Source organism: Alligator mississippiensis, chromosome 1 (genome assembly GCF_030867095.1).
Source record: "Alligator mississippiensis isolate rAllMis1 chromosome 1, rAllMis1, whole genome shotgun sequence".
Taxonomy (NCBI): domain Eukaryota; kingdom Metazoa; phylum Chordata; order Crocodylia; family Alligatoridae; genus Alligator; species Alligator mississippiensis.
The window spans coordinates 325,560,869-325,576,736 of record NC_081824.1 but is presented as its reverse complement, the minus strand read 5'-3'; the positions used below and the strand labels follow the sequence as shown (position 1 = coordinate 325,576,736).

Genomic DNA, 15,868 nt, shown 5'->3' with positions numbered 1-15,868 from the left:
CCTGTTCTTCTGTTCTTCGCACAGGAGCTCCCGCTCCTAGTGCAGAGTCGTCTTCGCTGCAGCCAGCAGCTTCTGGCTCACCACGTGAGGAGTCGGATCCTCCCCTGCTGGGGAACACTACTTCTGGCGCCACTCGCTCCATTCAGAGCTTAATGGAGACCCCTCTGGCTGCGGTATCTGCCAGTGTCCGTCCCCACACCTCTTTGCTGGCTGCCTGTTTTATTTCTGCCGACCAGTGATTGCTGCTGACGTCACCGGCCGGCCGCAGCTGTATGAAGGCGTGGCTGATGATTTGCGCGGGCTCCTCCCGGTGTTCCTGCTTTGCCGCGGGTCTCGCCGCAGGTGAGTGTTCCCTTTTACCTTTGCTTTTTTCTCCCTTTTCTTCCCCGGCCTCCTACTCCCGCGGTTCCCCTCTTGCCCATTTGGGTCCTCCCTTTTGTCTCTCCCTGCGACAGTGTGGTTGGCCTTCCTGACTGCGCCCCCACAGTCAGCCCATGTTCATTTTGGCATCAATAATGATTCCAAGATCCTTTTCTGCCTCTGCACTGACAAGAAGGGAGTTCCCCAGCCCGTAGGTCTGCTGCTGGTTCTTCCTCCCCAGGTGCAGTACCTTGCACTTGTCAGTGTTGAAATCCATCCTGTTGTCATCTGCCCACCCCTGTAACCTGTCTAGGTCCAATTGCAGCCTATTCCTCCCTTTTAGCATGCCCACATCCCCCCACATCTTAGTGTCATCAGCAAATTTGAAAAGGGTGCTTTTTACCTCCTCGTCCAAGTAACTGATGAAGATGTTGAACAGCGCGGGTCCAAGGACGAAGCCCTGGGGGGACCCCACTGCCCACATCCCTCCAGGTTGAAAATGACCCATCCACCACCACTCTCTGGGTGTGGCCCTCCAGCCAGTTAGCGACCCATTTGACTGTGTAGGTGTCGATGCCACAGTCCTCTAGTTTTTTAATGAGAACGGGGTGAGAGACAGTGTCGAAGGCCTTCCTGAAGTCCAGAAAGACTATGTGCACCACGACACCTGCATCTAAGGATTTTGTGACCTGGTCATAGAAGGCCACCAGGTTGGTCTGACAGGACCTGCCTCTAATGAACCCATGTTGGTTGCCCCTAAGCATTACCTCCCCTGCTGGCCCCTTGTGGACATGCGCCAGGATAATTCTCTCAAAAAGCTTACCCAGGATCGAGGTAAGACTAACAGGCCTATAGTTTCCTGGGTCGTCCTTCCTCCCTTTTTTGAAAATGGGAACCACGTTGGCCCTTTTCCAGTCCTCTGGCACCATGCCAGAGCACCACGAGTGCTCGTAAAGCCGTGCCAGGGGTCCGGCAATGACCTCTGCTAATTCCCTCAGCACTCTGGGGTGGAGGTCATCAGGACCAGCTGATTTAAATACGTCCAGTCCTTCCAGAAGTTCCCTGACTAGATCCTCACCGACCCTGGGCCTTGGTGTGCCTCCCCCAGGGCCTGAAGAGGTCCCAGTGGACGGGCTGATCTGGTCCCTGCTCAGGAAAATGGAGGCAAAGAAATCGTTAAATAGGTTAGCCTTGTCGTCTGGTGCGACAACTAGATTTCCTTGCGTGTCTTGCAGAGGCCCCACGTTACCCCCCACAGCCCCACGGGTTGATTGTGTTGTTTTAGTAATAGGTTAGACAGGGATTTGTATGGGATAGGGATGATCCTGCTACAGAAGGATGTTGGACTAGATGACATCCAAAAGTCCCTTTCAGCCCTACTCTTCTTTGATTCTGTTCTGTGATTCCATGAAATTAAATGAAGTATGCTTATTCTCTATTTTTTCAACTGCTTTTTCCTTTGAGTACCTGTGGAACCTGTGGGCACATCTACACATGCACTTTAATACACTTTAGCCTATTTTAATGTGCATTAAAGCATCATAAAAACCATGTTCTTTAGCTAATGTGCATTAAAATAGGCTAATGAGCCTTTTTCTGGTACCTCAAAATGGAGGTACTAGATTTAATGCACATTACCTAAAGTGCATTTATGAATGTGTAGACACACCCTGTAACACTTAATTTACCATCATGTACTTTCTTCTGACATTATTTTATTATAGCATAAGTAGGGAAATAGCATTTTAGCTGACTAGTCTGTCTCTCTGGTGGTTCTTTTTAATGCTACCTTGTGATTATATTGGTGTTTTAAAAAGTTCTGTAGGGACTCACAAACGCAGGTTTCTTGTGTCTCCGGGAGGGAAGGATAACTATTTTGTCTGGAAATGTTGGGGGAAAATTCTTGATCTGCAGTGACACAGTTAAATAAATTATTCCTACAGCTACAAATCATGTTTCAGCTTTTTCAATGGCTAATTTTCACTGAGGCTAAGGTTTTCAAAGAATTTGAGGCACTTGTATATAATTGATTTCAATTGAAAAATAATTTTTTATTCTAAATGCCTGTCAACAAATATGCTATGACAGTAAAAATAATATATAAACAAAATGTTTCTACCCTAAGATTTGGAGTCTGTGAAAATTGAATACAATTAAAGTCCTGTAAAGGGTAATCAGTTTTTTTTCATGAACAGCTTAACTGCCTGTGGAGGCTAGATATAACCAGTATTGCAGTGTGCACACTGCATTGGGTGGGAGGAGGGAAGAGAGAGAGGGAGAGAACAGTATTTACCATGTTTACTCAAATACAAGGTGAGACTTCGTCCCCTACAATTGGCATTGGGGAAAAAAGCCCCTTGTCTTATAATTTCATACAAAAAAAAAAACCTCATTAATTATTTATCATTAAACTGCTGCATGTGCTCAGCAATGGAAACCAAAAACCAACTATAAAGTTGATTAAATGCAGCCAACACTGAGCATGACTATAAAACACTTGGCCCATATTAGGCAAGCATGCTAATAGGAACCTACCTTTTTAAAAAAATTACATATATTTATATATGTATAAACATACATACAGACATACAACAATATAAACATACATCGTCTAGCACAAAACTTTTCTTCACATACCTTAAACGACATTTAAAGTCTGTGCATCCGTTACAATAAATGCACCCATGGACACACTCCCACGCGCCCATCTGCAGTCCTTTCCGTAACCCGGTCACACTGTCTCTTAGTCCTAGCCTCGATTTGGGGGTTTACAGTCTCAGTTCATTCACTGTTGTTGTCGCTATCACTGTCACTGTTGCTTTCGCTGCTGCTGACACTGCTTCTGTCATTGTCGCTGTCTCCAAGTCCGGTTGTCTTATTGTCCTCTTTGCTATCCCTGTCCACTCCCCATCTAGGGGATCTTTGAAGAGCCTGTGCCAAGTTTCCCTTTGCCAGGTAGAGTTGGTTTTATCTTCTCTGTCCTCTCCCACCGATTTCTGGTAGTAGGACCGGGGTTCACTCATAAACATTTTAACACAGTCTGTTTCCTTGAGGTTCATGTGTCTGTACATCAGGAGGTTCCTGGATTTCCACAGGGTGCCTCTAATGCAGGATACAAACTGGTCAAAGCAGGTTTTCTGGGTCCCCTGATGTTTAGTCACATGTCCGTACAACACTACCTCCCTCATCATCAGTCTGACTCCTGTCACCTCTTCACAGAGCCAATTTGCCTTTTTCCACACCCCCTTGGCTTATGGGCACAGACATAGGAGATGGTCAATGGTCTCTGTTGTGCCTTGGCAGATTTCGCTGGGGCAGCTGGGTTGATTTCCTTGCCCCTTTCTGTGTGTCCATGCCTTCACTGGGAGTGCGTGGTGGGCTATTAGCCAGTTCAGAACTCTGTAGTCCTTTTGTAGGTCTTTGTGGAAGCTCTGTTCCCAGACAGCCTGGCAGTTGTTGTCAGGGAGCAGCTTCATGGTCAATAGCATGTCTCTGGCTCTGACCTCCTTCTGTATCTTCCTGTGGTTTGACATAGTCATTAGGCCTTCATTCTGTAACCCGTACTCACTCCAGAACTCATTCAGGACCCTGTAGAACTAGAGATGCTCCATGGTCCACAGTCTCCCTTTGGTTGGTGCGTATACCCCTCACAGTCTCAGGAGGTGACCTGCAAAATACCTGATGAGACGGGCTGTTTTGGTCTCTGTACCAGTTGTCAGCTTTCAGATCTGACTTGTGTACCTTGCTCTCAGGAACAGGAGTGTGTCTGGCGTCTCCCTGCCCGCAATCTGTTTCTTCTTGTATGGAGTCTTCCTTGCTACCCTTTCCCCTCTAGACCCCCAGAAGAAGACACACATGGCTCTCTGGATTCTGTGGGTGACATGCTGTGGAGGTGGGAAGACCATTGTGGTGTACAGAAGCAACAGTAGAAACATCATCTTCATAAGCGCTATGGAGAAGTGGCATGCGTGCCACAGATCCAACCTCTGCTTAAACTTGGCCTCCTTCTTCACCCAGGCCATCCTTCCACTCAGTTTGGGCTCGAAATCCACCATAAGGATCTTGACCCCCTAGCAGAGAACTAACTGAGACCCTCAGGGACTCTAGGTCCCCAAGCTCACCCACAGTTAGGCAGGTGCTCTTGCTCACATTGAGCTTGGCCTCGGCTGCCACTTTGTAAACCTGTGTGTGTCACAGGGCGCTTGCTACTGAACACCTATTCTGGCATAGGTTGTTCAAGTCATCCATGTAGGCCATTTTAGAGCTTGACTGTCCAGACCTGGGAGAATAGTTCTAATTATGCTGAGGACTTGACAGCTCTACTTCTCCCCTAATATTCCTTTTATTTTCTTTCTGCTGTTACACAAAACTTTTTGCCACACATGTGCTTTAATAAGATTAATATCTTGTAAAGAAGCTTTTACTTATGTCTAGCCTGAAGCGATCCTCAATCAGTTTATATCCATTATTTCTTGTCCTCCTCTGGGGGGCCTTGGTGAATAGATGCTCCCCGAGGCCCTGATATATGCCTTTGGTATACAGTAAAAGCTGTGTTAACCAGCACTTTTATTAGCCAGAAAACTCTATTAACCGGCATCCGAGGGCCGTGGCAAAAGTGAAATGGGAAGTACAACTTCCAGGTTTCACCGCTGCTGCGAGCAGAATTCTTGCCACTTCTTCAGCCCACAGCCCAAGGCAAAGCAGCCTGCGTAGGGCCCCCTCCCTGTCCCCTGGCACACTGACGCCAGGGAGTACACCAGATGGTGCACATTTGATTAACTGGAATATTTGATTAACCAGCATCCCCCATTCCTGGGGGATGCCAGATAACAGGGCTTTTACTGTACTTATAGGCTGCCACCAAGTCCCCTCTGAGTCTTCTCTTCTCCAGGCTGAATAATCCCAAGTCTTTCAGCCTCTCCTCATAGGACCTGCTCTCTAGGCCTCTAATCATGTGCATGGCCCTCCTTTGGGCTCTCCCAAGCTTTCCCATATCCTTCCTCAGAGGCAACGTGTATGGGGTGCATGCAGTTGCACGTGCACCCCCTGTGTGGGGTGATGCACTCCCTGCGCGTGGTCACTGCTCAGCCAGCCCCTCTGCTGCAGTCTCACCAAGGCTGAGTAGAGAGGGAGGAGGACATCCTTAGTCTTGCTCAAGATGCCTTGGTAGTTGCCAAACTGATGCTCAAAAGTGTGTTTATGGAATACCTGTGCTAAAACTTGCAGCAGCTAAAAAAAAGAAAAGAAAAGGTAACATGCATCAATTCTGGATGAACAATGAGTACCTATACATGTACTGTACTTACAGCGCATTTGAGCAGCCTTGCTGAACATCTGAGCAGACTCGATTAATCAAGTCTGCTGGAAAGTGCTAATTACTGAGCTCCAGCAGACTTCAGAGTAACATGTAGCAGCGTCCCCGCACTGTAAAATGGTGGTAGGGGCACTTTAACTAAAGCTTGTTGAACACTTTTCACCACCGCCACTTTTCAGCATGGGGATGCTGATGCACATAATGCTCTAGGTGCTTTAATTAACATGACTCTCAGAGAGTAGGGTCTGATAGCAAAGAGAGGGAGAAGGAACTTCAGAGCTAAGAAGCTGGGGGGAAGCAGAGGGCAATGGGACTACCTGACCCTTCAGATTTATTTTCACTGATGTAGCAGTGGGAGGGGGACAAATTCAAGGCGAACCTCCAATAAGTAGATTCTGTACCTGGAAAATTATTACAAATTTATAAATTTGCCATATGTAGAATCTAATTATTGGGGGATCATCAGGGTTGTCTTCTATTTGAGTAAATACAGTATATTTTCCTTCAGAGCAAGTGAATTCCACTGTTTAAATTTAGGTATATTCATGCAGGTCATGTGTTGATATGACATTCACTGGGCTCTCAACTAGGGAAAGGAATTACAACTGTGAACTGCATTCTCTGAGAATGTCTGTAATATTCTTCACATTGTTTGCACTGTCCTAGGTGACCCAGAGGCCAGGCTCCCATAAGATGAGATGTCTGTTCAGAATTAGCTTTGTTCCAAAGGATCCCATTGACCTCTTAAGAAGAGATCCAGTGGCTTTTGAATATCTGTATGTACAGGTGAGTGAAAATGTGTCCAGCGTTAACATGAACAAAGGAAACATAAAAATTGATATGCTGAGTGACATTTTTACTTTCATTGTCCCACACAGCAATGGGGCACAGGTACTCCTGATTTTTAATTCTGATTGTGCTGTATAATACCACTACATTCAGGGTCACGTGCATTCCATTGTTTCCTGGCATATTCTCTTCCTTCCTAACCCCCCAAAACTCTTCTTTCATGCTAATGTTGTGGTATCGTTCAAAAACACTCTTCATCTCTAGAAGGAAGTAATTCACATTGGCATAATTATTTCTGGTATTGTAGTGTCACTGCTGAAAAACAGACTGAAAGGTAAGAGAGATAGAACATGCACAATGTGAATCTACCAATCTGGTTTAGGTATACCATCACCATAGTATCCAAAGACTTCACAGTTATTAATGTATTGATTATATCCTCACAACATCCCGTTAGAAATGAAAGTACTGTTATTCCCATGCCACCTTCTTTTTGACAGATACCCTTGGTTTCTTCTCAAGTATCCAGACTTCATGAATATGTGATATCTCTGAGAGTGACAATTTACCTTCAGCATAATCCCACTTTTGAAAATGAAGCTCATCTTGTGGCAGAGTTCTTTAAAAAATCTTTGATTTAAAACAGTGAATCATAAATATTTTTGTTAATGTCATGCTCCCTCTACTGGTTTTTTGGCAGAGCTGTAATGATGTGGTTCAGGAGAGGTTTGGACCAGAGCTGAAATATGATATCGCTTTGAGACTGGCTGCATTACAAATGTATATTGCAACTGTGACTACAAAGCAAACCCAGAAAATTTCCCTCAAATATATTGAGTAAGTGGAAAATAAAGTGTTCTTTGAAAATACACTTTAGAAGTTGTTTCCAGGTCTTTGCACGTTTGCTATGTATCTAGATCTTATATTAGGTTTCCTCTTTTTAAGTAAAATATGTCCAAGAGCATGAAATCTTCAAAGCCCTAAACTGTTGCTTCTGGGGCCATTATTTTGCATGTCAGTAGTCCCATTGGAGTGAAGTAGACTTCTCTCAGTTTTGCATTGACATGTACTAGAATGAAATTTAATAGGGCTAACTTATTTTCCTTAGTTTGTATCACAGTTCAGAAGATTATAAAATCTTAATATTACTCAACAGCTTTCTTTTTTAACTCAAGAAATACATTTAACATTTCTTGGCTCTAGAAATAGTCAGTTGACTGTTTCATGTTCTCCTTATAAGCTTTCAGAATATGTGAAAACACATAAAAATAGCTTCCAAAAATAATACCTGAAAAACAGTGGGTAAAAAGGTCTTTTTTGTTTAATGTTTAATTTACCTGCAGCACTTCCTTGAAGCATTTACACTGCCTTGTAGCTTTTGCATCTCAGGGTCATCCTGTGTAAAGCTTCCACTTACTGAGTCTGCAGAGGCAGTAGTTTCAGATGAAGGCATTTGTCTTCTGGTAATGATGCTCAAAACAGACCACAGTTTAATTCCAATTGTGTGTAGGAGAATGTAGAGGTCATGTTTTTAGGAACAACTCCCAATAAAACAAAATAAAATAGATAGGACTTGTAAAAGGAATATAAAAAGTTATTTCCCCCTTTAGTTAAAAACAGCTGGAAATTGCACTTAGCATTATATTGCATTGTAGTTTACATGCTTTCAATGCACTTTTAATTTAATCCAAGTTAGCAATGACCATACCTGTAAAGCACCTGTTCTAAACCTCTATTCCTTCCCTGGTTGACACAGACTCATGAACACTGGCCTAAAGGCCTTATGGACTCCCAAAAAGGATCCTGGTTACTATCTGGAAAGCAACACTGGTAGCTTTTTGACTCACAACATTCACTCAACAACTCACGCTGTCTGTTACATCTGTCTGAGTTCTGCAGCGCCCTGTTAAGGAGCACAGCACTGCCCAGACCCCTCCCAGCACACAAAAGCTGGGAATGACATGATGAAGTTGCCTTGATGGTGTCTTCCCACTGCCAGCCTCTCTGCCCACTGGAGATACGGATCTCAAGAGTGAAGGAGGAGCCCCAAGGTGGCCTTCTCCACTTAATTCCTGGGTTTGGTGTTGGCAGGCAGTACGTTGAGGAGTACCACAGAAGTAGTAAAGACTTACCACGAGGAGGAAGTACTGTTGTCATATTGAACATGCCTGGTGCATACTAGCAGTCTCACAAGATACGTGTGGGGTTGTGTGGCACATACACTACACCTTATATGCTCATGGTATAATTTGAAATGTAGGCCTAGCTGTGCGTTGTTAATTTTTTTTTTTAAACCTAAAGAAAAGCAAGTATAGCAGAGCAAGTACATCCTATACAGTGCTTAAAAATGATTCTCTTGGGAAATGTATGATGTACATATTGGGGCTTACCTATGTTTTCCTGCATTTATCTATGATTTGGGTATGTGGAATTAAAGAGGTAAAATGATAGGAACTGTGGAATCTCTGTGGAGTGAGGGAGAGGAGAGAGATTTATATTTCAAATGTTAAAAGCATACTGTTTTTTCTATTCAGTAGTATATAGTATGAGTATTCTGTGAGTATAGGCAGTAATATGTCTTTATTTCAAAACTGGCTTTTACCACCTCTCTCCGTGCCTTCATGATCTCATTCACGCAGTCTCACAGCCATTATCTAAGTGTAGATAAATAATCAACGTAGAAATGTGAAATTAAAGATATGCCTTTTATTTCAGAAAAGAATGGGGATTAGAGACTTTTCTTCCATCTGCTGTGCTGCAAAGCATGAAAGAAAAGAACATAAAGAAAGCACTTTCACACCTTGTCAAAGCAAATCAAACCCTAGTTCCTCCGGGTAAAAAGGTATTACATTTGCATCTTAATTGGAAATATATTTTAAAAACAAGAGAGGACTGCATGCATGGGAAATGTTTAAAACCAGTCTTTCGGAGAAATACCTAGCAGGTATATTTTCAGAGACTGTAGACTTTATAACCTTCAGAACCTATTATCCCATTCCCAAGAACAATTTCAATTAATTAATTATACCCTGACTATGCCATCTCCCTATCTTGGAATGGTGAGAAATTTACTATTAACCCCCAGGGTACGCCCAGGATTTTTATTCATTTAATGCCTGCTGTTAATGGCAAACTTCTTGGTGGAAATATGTCTTCTCATCCTGATGCTCTGCTGTGCTAACCTGCAAGACTGGCACAGACAGATAACTCTTTCAAGGTGGGACATGATGATTTGCTCTGGCTCTGCAGGGTAAAGCAACCCTGGTTGGCAAGATGGTATGTGATAAATTATCTTGTTTATACTAATTGAATCTTCAGTGGCGCTATAAAATTCTTACCTTTGGTTTTAAGCCATTGCTTCAACTGGAAACAATGTTGAAGGACATATCTATGGAAAATGTCTGTTGTATGTATAGTGTTTTTAGGCAGCAGGATGCTGCATTTTCAGAATGGGAAAAAGCCCAAGTGCCTGATCTAAAATCTGCTGAAGTGAACAGAGCAATTCCCATTAACTTCACTGGGCTTTGGATCCGGCTCCAAATGATGACTGTAAAGCAACGTTTACTTTAGTACCAGTAAATGTTAGCTGTTAACTGAAAGCTAATGGCTGAACTCTTACCTGGACAAAGTAATATATCCCCTTTATAGAATCAAGACAACAACTGACGGATGTCAGGTGGATGTATTTTATCCTGGTAATGCAGATTTCTTGAATAAATCATTGGTGCTAGATTTTGAGCCATCAACAGTGATGTACAATAACCTGCACCTTCTTCAGCAAACACAGAAGTGAATGGAGGAATAAAGACAGAGTTGGGTTTGAATTGCATGCAGAATACATTTTTAAAAGCTGTGGCATTTGGGCCTAAATGATTTGGATGAACTGAAAAAAAAAATCCTCTTTCCCCCTCCATTCTAAAGAAATATTCTTGCCTTTTAATAGCTGATATTTTTTAAGGCATTTCACTCTGTTTGCCCTTATTAATAGATTATTGCAATGATTCGTGGAGAGAGATTATAGCATGTATTGCTTAATATGTTTGTATGTATCTTCATAATAAATGTTTTCCCTATTCATTCTCTGTTAAGTGTAGTTAAAAATGTGACTAAATTGTTTTTTGGTTCAAAAACAAAACATTTTACAAGCCGTGGAAAAAGGTCAGATAAATTCCTATAGATCACAAGTGTATAGCAAAGTGGACTGTGTATATCTGATCATGGGAAATTCTTAGACATTTTATTCTCTTTCAAGCTACAAAAGGTTAAAGAACTTATACTGACAGTGATTAGGAAGAGAGAGATGCAGTCTACCCTTGAAATCCCTCAATGAGCAGATGTTTAGTCTGAGTAGTCTAAAATTTTCTCTTCTCTGGAACGGTTCCAGTGTTCTTACAGTGCCCTGATATAGCCCATACCGAATTCCCGAGTACATCTTACCAAAACAAAATAAGACTTTAATTTTAAGACTGAAACTATTTATTCCCTCATCAGGAAATCAAATGTATAATGCTTTACTTCAGACTGATAGAGGCCATTCTCCGTAGGCTATGTATTCATGATTTATTTCATCCATTTGTTTGTGTTGATTTCTCTCAGCTCATCTTACTTATGTAATAAATGTAATATTATGTGCAATTTGCATCCCTTTTCTCAGCTGTCTGCCCTGCAAGCCAAGGTGCATTATCTCAAGTTCCTCAGTGATCTACGACTGTATGGGGGGCGTGTCTTCAAGGCAACATTAGTGGTAATTATTTTTTCCTTTTAATTTCTTGATCATTTTCTCCAATAAATTTGAAAATGCTGGACTGAAATATTTTCTTTAAGGACATTCAAGTCCAAATCTCATTATAAAATAAGAAAACTTCAGACCAGCAGCACCCTGCCCTAATCGTTCCTTATGAAAATGTATTCTTTGGTATTCAGTTTGTCTGGCAATATGAAGATAACATTCACTTGGCAAATGACACCATGCACACAGTGGCAACAGATTAAAGATTTTGAGATAAGAAAAAACCTTGGTAATGAAGTTATTTTAAGAAATATAAATCAACATTCACTCATATGCAAATCACAATACAGTCACTTTCCAACAAAGTAAACTGAAGTGTGATAACATTTCCTTTCTCCATTACACACAAATCTAGAGAAGTCATGTATTTGGCTTTTACTTCTCACCAAAGAATGTAGTAATTCATGGTAAAGAAACTGCAAATTGAGAGAGTGATGATTGTTTATGCATGTGTGTGATATACAGCAACTACTGGGTTTCTTACCTTTTCTTCTAATTTTTCAGCAGGCAGAAAAACGTTCAGAAGTGACATTGTTAGTTGGGCCACGGTATGGTATCAGTCACGTGATAAACACCAAAACAAATCTGGTGGCCTTGCTAGCAGACTTCAGCCATGTGAACAGGATTGAGATGTTCACAGAAGATGAAAGCAGTGTTCGAGTTGAGCTGCATGTTTTAGATGTGAAGGTAAGCTGGTATTGGTTTGTACAAACTTGTGCTTCTAAAATAATGCTGCATTCCTTTTTCTTTTTTGATTTAAATATCCTGTAGAGAGAATATTTAGAGAGCTGTGGAGTTGATTTTATTTTAAAGGTTTTCATGCCACCCATGGTGCAAGAAATTATTTTAGAATTGATTTAGTCAAACTGAATACATATTATTTCTTATGGAAGGAGGAGTCTTAGTAAAATACAGCATTGGCCTGGACTTGGAGGACCTGAGTTGTATTCCTGGCTGTGCTCTTGGTCTGCTAGGTGACTTTGGGCAAGTAACTTCACTACTCTGTGCTTCAGTTTCCCCGGATGTAAAATGGTGATAATGATACTGACCTCCTCATGAAACAGTTTGAAATCTGCAAATGAAAAGAACTATATCAAAGATGGACATTATAGGAACCTAAGTATCACCGCACCGCATTCAACCAGTGTTCCATCTAATCCAGGATCACATATATAGAATCACCTACTCAGAGAGTGCATGAGACACTACGTGGCTGTAGTGCCGAGCTATGGTGACATAGCATCAGCATACATTAAGTGTTATGCCACCACTACTGCTCAGTAGGGTCAGAAACAACCCATGCGCCACCAGGATTACGCAGTACTGGCGGGTACTATGCAGTCATTTAATACTTGCTGAAGTACTAGGTACATAGTGGGTTGCATGGGTAGATGCACTCGGAGAGAAGTTTCTTTTTCTATAATTTTTGCTGCTTTTTCTTTTCCTGTCTAATGTAGTTGTGGGTTAGGGGTGTGCAAAACGAGCCATTTTTGGTTCGGACTTGGATTTGGCCTGAATCGGGGGACAGTGATTCGATTTGTTGATTTGGATAACTGTCCTGATTTGATTCGGCTGAATCTGAAGATTCGATGCTGATTTGGGGAATCAGTGATTTGGTCATAGACACAGCTTTAAATGTTTTTTCTACATACGCAGTGCAGCTTGTGAATGCTGAGATGGTGGGACAGACGGAGTGCCCCGTGCGGGGGGGGGGTGTTGCTTAGCTTAATAGGCTGCCTGGCTTTCCCTGCTCTGCAGCCTTTCCCAACTCCTTGGTCACTCCTAGCCTTCAGCCTTGAGTCTCTTTTATGAGCTGCCTGCTGCATCCCCTTTCCCTTGACAGTCCCAAAAGTTTGGTGACCAGGAAGGGTCTGCTCCCATCTCTTCTCCCTCCACTGCATGCAAGTAACAGGGTATGCAGATATAGAGGGAGAAACAAAATGAAGTTTCAGTTAATTTCTTCCTGGGATGAGTTACCTTAAAAATCCTAGGTCCTGCACTGAACTCATTGATTCCTAATACACTCTGGCTGATCTCTTGGACCCCTGAACTGAACAGTTTCACCGAATAGTGTATTTTCTTCCTATATACCTTGTGACTACTGCACAATAGTGTCATGTGGCAGGAAGCATGATGCAACACTACTGCATGAAAAAGCAGCATCATGAAAAAGTCAGCATCATGAAAAAGTTGTTCAGCGACACTACTGTGCAGTAACTCGGCTACTGTGCAGTATAAACAAATACTAAATGACTGTGCAGTAATGACTGCACAATCAGTGTCTCATGTAGACATGGATACTGTCTCAATTTCCTTGCCATTCTTGATACCAACCATATATAGTATCTTTTTCCTCAATGAATTAGCAGATCATAAGTTTATTATTATTCTTGTTGTTGTTACAGACTTGGAGAACAGAGGGTGTTCACCAGCCTGTAAGTTTTTCTATTATTTTTGTCGTGGAACATCACACTCAATTTACACTAGAACCATGGTAACAGGGAAGCCAAACCCTGTTACCATATATGACTACATGTTTGGAACAGGTATATTATTAGTAGTTGAAGAACTCCTCCAAAACAGTGATCACCCAAAGTGTATTATGATACTGAGTAGTCCCAAGAAGAGGCTGGCACTTGTTAGGATTTGGGCTTATGTACAAAAAACTATTTAATTAGAAAGTATAACAACTGAGCCTTACAGCAGAAACTCAAAAGGAAGGCAACTTGCACCACCACCTGTTTCCCTGGGTGTGAGTTGTGCTTTGTGGAACAAGAGGGAGTGGGCTTTCCTAAGGAAGAGATGCACAATCTAGATCTCTCTAGTGCAGCAGCCTTCTATGTCAGTTCACCAGTCTTTAAAAGGAAAAAGAGGTACTATGAGCTTTAATAAATATTTGCAAAGCACTTTAGGAACCTTGGATATAAAGTTCAGTTTGGGTCTTTATTGTTGACTCTTCCTTTAAGTGGCTTCTCAAGTATAAGTTATTTCAAAGAAGTCATTAATAAGGGTTTGGTTGCTACAAGAATGCAAAATGGGTGAGAAGTAGGTTACAGTAATATTCCTGGCATTTGAAATCTGTGGAAATTACCTACTGCTGTTAATCTTTACAAAAAGTTCAGTGTCAACAAAGCATTTAAAATGTCAGCTCTTTCTAAACGTCTTACATAACAAGAATTGATTCACTCATCTTTGGATTAATAGTTTGTGTTATTTTTTCCCTGTGGTTGAATGCCTTGTAAGAAGTATAGATCATTCAACCAAAGTTCCTATACATGGGATCAAAATTTCAAACTGCCCAAAAACAAAATACTTGGCTCTCAATAAAAACAAATTTAAAAATGTCTGGATTTTTCCATCAAGCCTAAAACTATTCATGTAATGTACTACTGAATGAGGGTGCCAGGGAACAGTATTAACACCATGTGCATTGGTTTACAAGCCAGTATTATAGATCTTGTTCTTTGCTTGCTTTGTGTTAGACAGCTCTGATCACAGAACTTTAGTTTCAGTCTGGAGAGCAATTTCATAGCTTTCTCTACAATAGTTGCCTATTTGCTAGCAGGCAGTTCTAGTAAAATGGACAACCATTATCTTCCCAAATATTTTACTGAAAGGGCCCCAGGTTTTTCGATGTGATAATGAGCTGTAATGTGGAATCTGTGACCAGTGGAACAATGCAGAACAGGATACTGCTAGGGGCACAGCCCAAAGAGTTAAGTACAACCCCTTCAGGTATGTCTGTGGCTCACGGCAGTGCTGTGTTTTGGTAATCCATGCTGGTTCTGTGTGCACTAGCTCTGAAACTAGGAGCAATGTTAGTGTGGCACTGCTCAGAGTGTAATTAGCTCTGCTGAGAGAGGTGTTTTTTTTTTTAGTAAGGCAGGGGTACTTTTGGGAACCTCACACGAGCTAAAAATCTTACCGTGCTGTATCTTTGTTCTGGAAAATACCTACCTAAAAATGAATCACTAAAGCAAGTGTTGGGGATAAACTTAAGCTGGCATAAGAAGCAGCAGCAGCAGCTCTCAGGACTTCTCGGTCATGCAGTACAAAGCTTTTACAAAAATGGGGTTAGGATCATTATTCCTATTTTACAGATAGAGAAACTGAAGCCATGTACAGTTTTCAACTGGATATGCAATGCAAGCTTAAATTGCATGTAATATGTATAGTACATAGTACACAGTGTTTTATCAAAGAAAGATAGATTTTTGGCTTAAATATTTGACTGGTACCAGATGATCTAGGTTCTAATTTTGATTTACCCAGGAATCTACCGAGTATTTAATGCAAACTACACAAACAGCATAGGGAGCAGGAGCCAGGGCAATACGTACCTCCTGGAGCTATACAGACCTATAAAATGTTAGGTAAAGGAATGTGTGTCATGGTATAGGAAATATAGAAACTCTGGCTACAGTTGGATTTCATTTTGATGCTCCTGGGCTGGGGATACTGTCACTCCTTATGCTCTTTCATTTTTCTGTGTAGCTCCCACTGTTTTTGTAACCTAGGCCAATATAAGTCTTTTCTGGACCCTTCTCTGTCACTGCTGCAAGATCATTTTAAATGTTGATCTCACTTTCTACATCCCCTTTCTCTGCACCTGTGTT

General features: G+C 41.8%; 1 protein-coding gene across 4 annotated transcripts in view; it reads left to right on the top strand.

The window, feature by feature from the left end:
- Positions 1-15,868, top strand: part of FRMPD4 (FERM and PDZ domain containing 4) — a 490,887-nt gene that overhangs the window by 462,500 nt on the left and 12,519 nt on the right. For all 4 annotated transcript variants that reach the window (XM_019495129.2, XM_014607778.3, XM_019495130.2 and 1 more), the window contains 5 exons: positions 6,341-6,460; positions 7,164-7,300; positions 9,179-9,305; positions 11,118-11,207; positions 11,757-11,939. In XM_019495129.2, the coding sequence (XP_019350674.2) occupies positions 6,341-6,460; positions 7,164-7,300; positions 9,179-9,305; positions 11,118-11,207; positions 11,757-11,939 (657 nt within the window). The remainder of the gene's footprint in view (positions 1-6,340; positions 6,461-7,163; positions 7,301-9,178; positions 9,306-11,117; positions 11,208-11,756; positions 11,940-15,868) is intronic.